Source organism: Phaenicophaeus curvirostris, chromosome 1 (assembly GCF_032191515.1).
Source record: "Phaenicophaeus curvirostris isolate KB17595 chromosome 1, BPBGC_Pcur_1.0, whole genome shotgun sequence".
In the NCBI taxonomy this organism is placed as follows: Eukaryota; Metazoa; Chordata; class Aves; order Cuculiformes; family Cuculidae; genus Phaenicophaeus; species Phaenicophaeus curvirostris.
The window spans coordinates 11,609,286-11,619,950 of record NC_091392.1 but is presented as its reverse complement, the minus strand read 5'-3'; the positions used below and the strand labels follow the sequence as shown (position 1 = coordinate 11,619,950).

The 10,665-nt window shown below is 39.8% G+C and overlaps 1 protein-coding gene across 2 annotated transcripts in view; it reads left to right on the top strand.

Annotated features, from left to right (window-relative positions):
* The first annotated feature begins 1,552 nt into the window (after positions 1-1,552).
* GNAI1 (G protein subunit alpha i1) overlaps positions 1,553-10,665 on the top strand; it is a 33,748-nt gene continuing 24,635 nt past the window's right edge. For both annotated transcript variants that reach the window (XM_069877548.1, XM_069877467.1), the window contains exon 1: positions 1,553-1,893. In XM_069877548.1, coding sequence (XP_069733649.1) covers positions 1,776-1,893 — 118 coding nt within the window. In that variant the 5' untranslated portion in view covers positions 1,553-1,775. The remainder of the gene's footprint in view (positions 1,894-10,665) is intronic.

Here is a 10,665-nt window from a genome sequence, read left to right as displayed (position 1 = left end):
GAAGTTGCATGCACATTAGGCAGAGTGATCCCCTGCATGCCCAGAGTCACATTAAAGACTACCTTACTTAATAATTAAATTGACATTGATTATTGTGTCTGACTTTTCACAGCATCAATGCACACAAGAAGGGAGTTGACTTAGTAGTTTTGAGCCACTGAGTGGGATCATTTCGTTTGCTTTGCTTTCCCTGGAGAAATGCTGAATACCAAGAGCAGAAAGCCCTGCATCTTCCAGTACCTGAAGGGGGCAACAAGAAAGCTGGGGAGGGACTTTACAAGACCATGTAGTGATAGGACAAGGGGAAATGGCTTTAAATTGGAAAGGGCAAGATTTAGAGTAGACATTAGGAAGAAATTCTTCATAATGAGGGTGGCGAGGCACTGGAACATGTTGCCCAGAGCAGTTGTGGATATCCCCTCCCTGGAAGTGTAAAGCCAGGTTTGATGGGACCTCGACCAGCCTGGGCTGGTGGGAGGGTCCCTGCCCATGGCGGGGATAGGGGGGGAGTGGAGGGGAGCTGATACTGAAAATGCCAGCACATAAACTCTCTGAGACTTGATTAGGAGTTTTATAACGCAAACCTCCATTATCAGGCCTGGGCAACACAGCTTCCCTGGGCAACCTGTTCCACTGCCTCACCACACTCATGGTGAAGAAATTCTTCCTTATGTCTAGTCTAAATCTGCCCCTCTCCAGTTTATACCCACTACCCCTCATCCTATCACTACAAGCCTTTGCAAACATTCCTTCCCCAGCTTTCTTGTAGGCTCCTTTCAGGTATTGGAAAGGTGTTATAAGATCTCCTCAGAGCCTTCTTTTCTCTGGCTGAAGAGCCCCAGCTCTCTCAGCCTGTCCTCACATGGACAGTGCTCCAGGCTTCGGATCATCTTTTGCAGCCCTCCTGTGCACCCATTCCAACAACTCCACATCCTTCTTATGTTTATGATTCCAGAACTGGACACAATACTCCAGGTGAGGTCTCACAAGAGAGGAATAGAGGGGCAGAATCCCCTCCCTCGACCTGCTGGCCACGCTTCTTTTGATGCAGCCCAGGATGCGGTTGGCCTTCTGGGATGCAAGTGCACACTGCCAGCTCCTGTCAAGCTTCTCATCGACCAGCACCCCGAAGTCCTTCCCTGCAGGGCAGCTCTCAATCACATCACCCGTAATGAAAACCAGGATTGCCCCAACCCAGGTGTAGGACCTTGCACTTGACCTTGTTGAACCTCCTGAGGTTCTCACAGGCCAACTTCTCCAGCCTTTCCAGGTCCCTCTGGATGACATCTCGTCCTCCCAGCGTGGCAACTACACCACTCGGCTCGCTGCCACCTGCCACCCCGCTCACCTTTGTTTCCCTCCAACCTAACCCACCCCCCTCCCGCCACCTAACGGCTCGCGGACGCCGCGCGCACGCGCAGTCCCGCTCCCCCGTCCTCCCCCGCCCCTCGCCGTGTGGGCGGTGCGCGCGCCGGGCGCCTCGGGAGGGGTGGGGGCGGCGGAGCGGCAGCGTCTCGGCCGGCGGCCCCGGTGCCCCCGTCGGCAGCCTCGCCGGTTCCCTCTCTGCCTTCCCCCGCGAAGCCTCCGCCGCACACGCCTTACCCCCCGTTTCCCCTGTTTCCCGCTCGCCGGCGCGCGTCAGGTGAGGGAACGGGGGAAGGAGAAGGGGAGCGGGGAGGCGCTCGCTCCCCTCCCTCCTCAGCGCCTTCTCCGGCGGCCCCGGGCTCCGAGCCTTCCCCGCTTCCCTCCGGCTTCTGCCCTCCCGGCGAAGCGAAATGGGCTGCACGCTGAGCGCCGAGGACAAGGCGGCGGTGGAGAGGAGCAAGATGATCGACAGGAACCTGCGGGAGGATGGCGAGAAGGCGGCCAGGGAAGTCAAGCTGCTCCTCTTGGGTAAGGGGCTCCCCGTGAGGCGAGCGTCCCCGCGGGGTGCGGGGCGGGGGGTGCCTGCCTGGGGCGGGGGGTGCTCGTGGCCCTCGGGAGCTGTGAGCGCAGGCACCGCAGCCTGGAACGCGGCGGGCGCCTCTGCTGCTGCGGGCAGGGCCGGCCTGGGGGTGGTTTGCCCCCCGCCGTCCGCGCGAAGGGGATAACGTGTCGAGCTCTCTGTGTGGATTCTGTGTGTATCTCTGCTCAGGCGAAGGAAATTTTAGGTTGGAGGCTATTTGCTCTTAACGCTTCTCGCAGACCGGAACGTCTCCTAAACTGTCGCTGTCAACTGCAGAAAGCATGAAAGGAAGAGAAGACAAAAGGCTGTTTAACTTTTTGCGACGTTTTATTTTTGTGGGAGTTGCTTATGTTGTTGTACTAGCCTTTGGAAAGTCTCAACCTTGATAGGGGTTTTAAATATATAGTGACTCACGTAACATTTTATCGTATGTTCTTGAGTTTTGCTCGGAAGTACTGGAAGTTATAAGTGATACACTTGTATATAAAGATAAGTAAAAGATTATTTTTAAAAACTGTAGGGAAAAAAAAGGAAGCTAGGCTTTTAATTGGAAATACCTTTGTGCAGAACTAAAACTGCTGTATAATTTGTGGACAGCTAAGTGGTGCAAGATGTGCATTGTATGGGTGTTGTAAGTAGTTTTGCTGTATATGCCATATATCTAAATCAGACTGAATCTTTCTAATACGGAGTTAAAAACTGTTAATTTGCAGCTTTCCTTGTGCTGCCCTCCCAGAGCTACTGTTTCAGGCAGACTTTAAATGACTACCCATTTCTCACTGTCCTCCACACTGATTTTGCTAGATTGCCCATCTACACTGCTACAAACATTGTAGGACACCTCTTAAGTGACTTTCTGTTGCTAATTTCCAAAATCACTCCAGGAGGGTAGAGGAAATTTTTTCCAGTGTATGTAAGGAGATGAGTATGAGAAAAGGAAGTGTTATGAAATGTGTTTTTAGATTTAAAATTTTGCCTGTGAGGGAAACGGAGTTTTTTCTTTATGGTTTGTTTTCCAGAAAGTGTTAGGCTTTTGGTAATTTCTGTTCCTAGTCCTGTAGAGCTTTGGAATCTTTATCTGGATGCATTGGAAGGGTTACCATCTTTTCCCAAGGTAATGCTTCAGATATCCTCTGGCAAGGCATTTAAAAAGATTTTTTAGAATTTTGCTGTTGTGTATGGAACTTTTGGTATATATGTTGATAGTCATTTTCATTTCTTTGATCATACATTATGGATATAAGTTAAGTCCACATCTACAGAAAGATATTTGAAATTTCAGGAGTTTTGTCACTATTTTTGGTTGTTTAATGCTCTTTTGCTTGACGTACTATGTTATGAGCTGTAATGTTTTAAATTTTATACGTTCTGTGTTTCTAATAGGTAAAAGTTTTTAAAGGAAGTATGGCTTTCTGCTGGAATCTTGTTAAATCTTAGGATGTGGTACAAACGCTCAGTGTGTTTTCTCGTGGTGTTCGCACCTGTAGATCAGTTGGTTTAATATTTCCTCCCTCCCTTCTTAAAGAAGTGTGAAAACTAGCAGGCTAACTTCTTTGAAGACCAGTGTTTCATTCATTATTTAAACAAAAAATACTTAAATATTTACTGAACTGAGGATGAGGTTTTGTATGCACACCCGTGGAAGAATTGTGTATTTCATGTGTCTTTGAAAGAATGTTTTTCTGTTACTCTTCCTTGTAACTGTGTCAGATGTTTTAAATGTTATGTAAATTCTTTATCTGATGGCAAAACTATTTAAAGTTACTTCCAACAGAGTCACTTTATTCTCACTGCTCACTTTCCCAATTGCTTGTTCAGCTAGTATGTCATAGTTTATCATCTGCTTGATTGTACTACATCTATTTATGGACTTCTTCTGTTTAAAAGATATTGAAATAAAAGGAAAAGTACAAATTGTGGTCTGCTGCCAGGAAAACAGTGTATGAAAGGCATCTAAAATACCTTGGTGTTTTGAAAAAGAGCATGTAGCTGTACACCTCTTGACCTAATAAGACAAATTTACTTCAGTAGCTATAAAAAATTGCGTTTTTGTGTAGTGATTAGAAAATCTTACTGACATGTGAGCTAGAACATTTAACTGAGGGATGATGTGTTTATAAAACCAGGAACCTAGCCTTTATTACCTTATAAGCTTTTCTAAAGGTTTTTCTAAAACAGGAAATCGCCGTGATTTAATTAGGAGATAAATGTGACATTGCTGTACGTAAACCGTGATTTTGTGAACAAAAGGTAGATTTATATTTTGTTGTCCTATCTCTAGGAAGAAGCAGACCTATTTAAGCTGTGCAAAATACTATTGGCCTGGATTATCTAACTTCTTTTGTCATATCTGTAGATTGATGCATCAGGTTGTGTGTCAGGTCTTGGAATAAAAATACTGGATTATGAGCATTATCCCTGTGTAACAATATTTTAACCTTGTAATTGTGTGCACTTCAATGTGCTATCCCAAACGCAGGAGAACCTTTTCTGAAAGATTTCTGAGCGCCATCCTCATTATTAGAACGAAGCTGAATTTGAGTGTATAGTTTGTAAGCCAAATGGAAAATGTTTGTTTATACATAGAATTTGGTGTTTCTATTTTTTTTAAATGCTTAAGTGAATGACTTTCTTTAACTTAAATTTATTTTCAGTATGTGACAAATGCATTTCAGGGAATCTCAACAGAAAATGTAGGTGCAGTCTAGTATGTATTGTCCAACACTAAAAATTTAACTTACGGAAGTACTTTTCCTGAAATGCTTAAATATTTGTGTTAAGTTTACAGTTCCTAAACTTCCATTTCCTAATTGTTTGAAGTAGTATTTTGTGTCATTGTATTTTTGTGGTTGTTGTTTCTTGCAGATAAGCTCATAAACTTAGTATGAGTGAGATTTTATGAAAAAAACAGTGTATATTTTGGCTGTCTTTGGAGTAGAGGAAGCAGTAGAAAAATGCAAGTTGTTTTTGTCTTCTGTGATTTCTCATCTTGAATTTTAGTGTTCAACAAAAAAAAATTCCAGTGATGCTTGCAGAATGAATGGAACTGTACTTATGCTGGGAGATGGCGGTTCTGTGTGACCAGTCTGTGTCTTGCATCAATATACATGTGATCCAGATCAGGTGTGGATTTTGAAGTTCATTTCTGTTGAATTAGCTCAAGCACACAAGACTGAATTTTTGCCAACTGCGGGAGAACAGGCAGTACCTCATTTAGTTGAAAGCCTTCTGGTATGAGGTTAACTCATCAGGTTTTCTGAATACATTCAAGTTGGCAGCATGAGTTTATAGGATTAGCACTTTGTCTTGCGGATTATCACATTCTTCAACTAATATAGTAATTTCTGTATTTAGTTTCTTAGTATCCTGAATGAAAAAGGCAATAGATATGTCTTAAGCGTTCTTTAAGAGTGGATCCTGGGATCTAGAGGTCACAGACAACATTTGACAACTGTAATTATCTGTCTTCTTTCTGCATAATCACGTTTGTATATTTAAGTTCAATGGATACCTTTGTACTCGGGGCCAACGGAGACACTTTTCCATTGCTGAACAGGCCCTTGTGATTTGTACTAGAACATTGGCATGTTGCCTTCTTAAAGATACCCATTTTTTAACTTAAGACGGAGTGCTGCGCTTAGTATTTTTCATTTCAGTTCTTCCTGGCAGTAACTAGAACAATTTTGTTCAGTTGCTCTTCTAAATCTTCATACCTCGGGCATCATTTTCTGGCTGCGTTTCTTTTGTTATAGACCTGCATCTTGTGTATGCTCAGTCAACTGACTCCCACTACATACTCATCTTCTCAGGAGCATGATTCTTGCAGTTCCTGGCAACACCTGCCTTCCTCCAGACTGCATATTGGACTGAAAAATACATATATGTGCTTTTTGTACCATTACTTTTCTTGCCTTTTCCTCAGAGTATTCTTTTTCTCCACATTTTTTGACAATGAAGACTTTAGAAGTCTGAACTTAATGGAGCTCTCAAAAAAACCATATTGTTACAAACAAGTTTTGCACATTTCAGAGATGTTGACATCATCTTTATAAGTATGCCAGCCTAGTCTAAAACATTTGTGGCAGAATATTTCATGTCTCGCCTTCAGAAATAACTACCTATAGATATTTACAAAGTTTGCTGCTTATTTAAAGGCTGTTTTGTGATACCTAAAAGAAGCATTTGATGTTAAGGTTGGGATTTGGTTTTGGTTCTTTTTTTTTTTTTCTTAGCTTGTTGGTCTTGTTTGTGCATCCCTTTCTCCCCTCCTCCCCAACTCTGTCTTAGATTTAGCAGGAGTTCTGAATTGGGAGCTCACTTGCATTTTAATGTGATACATTTGGACTCTGGCAATCCAGATGTTATTTATGTGGGCTTTTATATCTGACTTTGTAGTTAAGTCAATGAAATCTTCAAGACTTTGTACTAAATATAACAATAATTTCAAAGAACGAAGTAAAAATTACTAGATTCCCATAATCTAATAATCCCCCTTGCTTTTGTGAAAGGGGGTTTATGGGTGCACACAAAATACAACCCTTCGGTTATGGTCACGTTTGCATAATTGCAGTTGGTATTTGAATGTTGGCGTAATAATTTACATCACAATATTGGTCCTTAGTGCGTGTACAGACTTCTTCATGACAGAACTTGAAATCACTGGAGATAATTTGTAATCTGTTGCATTATTATTTTAAATCTTCATTTTGTAAGTTTATTTATAAAATCACTATTTATGATTATATCATTATTTTAATTCTTTAACATTCTTAGGATAACATTTATTTCAGTATGTGTTGTTTTAGAAATGGCTGAAGATAAACTGTGTTTTGTACTATGTCATGGTATCAGTAAAGGCAAATCTATTTTTCTTGTTTCTTGATTTAAAAGTGTAGTTTTGGATATATAAAAATTACTTTAACTCATCTTTTGCATCAGACATTACAGATTTTTTAAAATAAATTTATTTTAAGGGTTAGAAAACATTCGAAGCATAACAAATGATTTTATTTCAAATTGTGTTCTAAAAAAAAAAAAAAAGCTCTAGTAAGGTACTGTATGGTAAGCTGTGCACTCCAGACATCAGTGGTGCTTCAGAACTACACATAAGTTCTGTATTACACTGCCTTTTAATTAGTTTCTTCCTACTTTTCTGGCAGCACTGTTTACTGTATCATCATGTGATATGACAGTTTACTTAAGTCCTGTAGAATGTATTACTGAAATGATCATGTGTTTAAGCTAACCTCCTTTTGTGAAGTTATTTTTAACTCACTTCAGAACTAAAGTTTACAAGTCCTTGCATAGTTGTGTTGGCACAGTGTGAACTTGGGCATTGTGCTATAGAGTTAAGCTGTGCTGACTTCACTGCCACGTTTTACACTGTAGTTGTTTTGGTCTTCTGAGAGGGAAGAATTGAGTAATTGGCACATCTGAAAGTCTGCCTGAATATTTTTGGACCAAGGCATCGGTTTGACTTCAGAGCGCATGAAATTCTGAAGTCAGTTTTGCTGCTTAGCTTGATGGAAGTCTGCAGTTTTTCCTGTAAATACGTCATCTGGCAAATGTCGGGGTAGAAAACTGGAAGTAGAAAAAAAAAAGTAGAAATTTAAGATGTTCTGTTGTGTGTGAAGTTTCTTTGCTGTAGAAACACTGAAATAAAGATCTCAACTGACTAGATAATTAGCTGTTGAAAGTTGTTTGTTTGTTTGTTTTTGAGGATATGTATAGGAGAACCTGTATTGATGAAAACTCGCTATTCTCAGGTTGAGTCTTAGTCACTGTCCAGCTTTACTGAGGTCAGCAGTTCTATTTATTGCCTTTGTTTGCTTGGTGTCCTACTGTTACATCAGGCTTTGTGTAAATTACTGTTTTGTTATTCTGTAAATGGAACTTAGTTGGCTTCACCTGAGAAACGTATCCAAAACGCATTAAAGTTAGTGAGGTGTATAGACAGCAATTGGAGAAATCCAAACTTTAATCTTGAGAGCAAGAAATTTTGAGTGCACTGTTCAGAAGAACGCAGAGTTTTTGAAGTGGTTCAATATAATGACATTTCTCAGTGGAAGGATAATTAAGATACTGAAATTTATCAGATTATTAAAACAAAAATAAACTCATTGCCAAGACAATTTTTTATACTAGGAATGTATGGCTTTGCAATGAAAGATTTGAAATCGTCTCTTAGTGCTAAGCATATTTTATTCTACTTTGTCCAGTGAATAAGAGCAGACAAGACAAAGTAAGATTTCTTAATGAGAATCAGGGTGTGAAATGAAGGAATAATATAATGTTGTAGACTTAACTATCCAGGTTTGCAACTGCTCATAAAGCTTTCACAGTGTAGCTGTAAGAAGCGTTAAGAGTTGGGGATTTGGAAGATATTTCCTGCTATAATGGTTTTGCCCTTGAAATTTGCAAAGTGTGGAGCCTGCTTCAAAAATCTGTGGCGTTATCTATAGCTTGAATATATAATGAGGAGTAAAATGTTCTAATAACCACCTAGTGTCACAGATACCCATATGCCTTCTTCCTTGATTTGAAAATGTTATCTGTTCAGGTCAAATTGTTTAATTGATGGATAGCACTGTTCTCGAAAGCCTTATTTCTTTTGTGATTTTTTTTTTTTTTCCCCCAGAATTTCTTTTTATATCATTCTTTCAGGATCTTGGCTGATGGAAGTAATTAACATAGAACATTTAGTGGCTCTTAAATAAGAGATTTGTTGTAATATACAACAGACATATATATACCTTTCCTTTTCTGGCTTTGGTAATTGAAGGGTAATTGAAGCTCTGAATAACACAATTTCTTATCTGTTTATGTATCAACTTAATCAAGTTGCAGTGTTGACATATATGTTTATATTCATGCTGTGTATTTATATTTCACAGTGCATGTAGACTGCAACGTATGTAACTACATATTTAGCAATGAATGTGAACTGCAACATTATACGTAACTACATAAAGGGATATTGAAATTAGAAAATGCTTTCTGTGAAGCTACTTATTTAAAGGAGTCGACATCATTGAAATATACAGTACTTCAATTTATGAAATAAAATATACCTCATTAGTTGTTCATTTATGCTTTTTGGAAATGTAGTATTGCATTGAAAGTGTGTAGTATATTTAGCAGGAGTACCTGAGTAAATCTCTAGTGAGATACAACAGTATCTAGGCAACCGGAGTGGACAAGGAAATCTTTACAATCAGTGCTCTAAACAGATTGCTTTTAAAGAAGAAAGCTGTGTATTGTGATGAAAATTCCCATTGAAGCTGTGAAGCAGGTTTATAATTCTTAATATCTTATAGAATTTTATATGGTGTGTTTTTTGAAATGAAAATGCTGTTGGTATCAAATGGCTACTTGTGCTCCATCTTCCCTTTGCAAAGTTGATAAAATAATTTCTTGCATACAACCATACATTGGTTCTTTACTTGGATGAAGCTGTTGCAGTTGTTTGGCTTATGATATGAGTTGTTATGCCTTACAATTGTATAAGGAGGTTCTGAATCTGTGCAGTTTTTTAATAACTTTCAGCAAACCAGAAGAAGTTCTTACCTGCTTTCTAAATCCATTTTGGAGTGCTGGAAATAAGCTGTGCATGTTGTCTAATACTGTAGTAACATAAACAGTTGAGCCATTCTACAAGCTCTGTGTTGCCAAAAAGGCGTGTTCTTACAGTATCTGTCTGGATGGTTTTGCCCTCTCCTTGACACTTCTAAATGCTTTATTCAGTTCGGTGTGAGTTTAATAGTCAAATTGGCTATCCTGGTTGGATTTAGCTTGTTGCTAGAGTGGTCAATTTAACTGGTATTTCATAATAGTCTCGCAAGGATCTGAACAAAAGCATGATGAGGGGGCAGAGGTACATGCCCAGTGCATATGGAGTGCTGCAAGTGCATCGCAGCAGATGGAGGGGAAAACGGGTGCGAAATGGGATTCTTTCTGCGTTTCTAAGTCAGTTTACTGTAGAATCTGTTTAAGAATAATATCAAATTGTGTTCACTTGCAAGGTAGGCATGTTAAACTCCATTCACGACCTGCTAATTTTATAACCTCATTGCTGGAAAATGCGGTAGTGCCAGTCTCTCTCAAGGGGTGTGTTGCGTAGGGCACTTGATCAGAAAATTGAGTTTGTTTTCATTCCAAGTCCAAGCAGTCTCAGACCTACATTGCGTTATTCTTCCAAACACTATTCTAAAATAGAGGTCGTAGGCTTGACCAGGAGAGGGTCCTCTTCTACCTATCACTTTGTTAAGAATGCAGGGTGCTATTGGACAAGAAGCATAACTGCCAGCTCAGTGTCCAAAGAGTAGAGAGGAGAATGGAGACACTTGTTTCTAGTTTAAATTATCTATAAAGTTGTACGAATATTATAAACAGAACACACTGTGAGTGTGGTATTGGAATGGAATTTTAGAACTTGGTATGATTGGAGATAAGTGTCTTGCAATAGCAGAATTGAGTGTAAACATTCCAGTTGCATTCAATATTTATAGCTTTATTTAATTAATTAAATGTTAATTTGAGTGGTCATGAATTCTGAATCTACCAATGATGTACTGTACAAAAACGGACTGAAAATATGATGAAAAGTCTCATCTAAGTATTGTCTCTGTCCCTTTCTTGAAGTGTTTTGGACGTGGATTTCTCATCTGTATGCAGATTTGGTTACTGATCCTTGATAAATCCGATAAACTCTTAGCAAAACC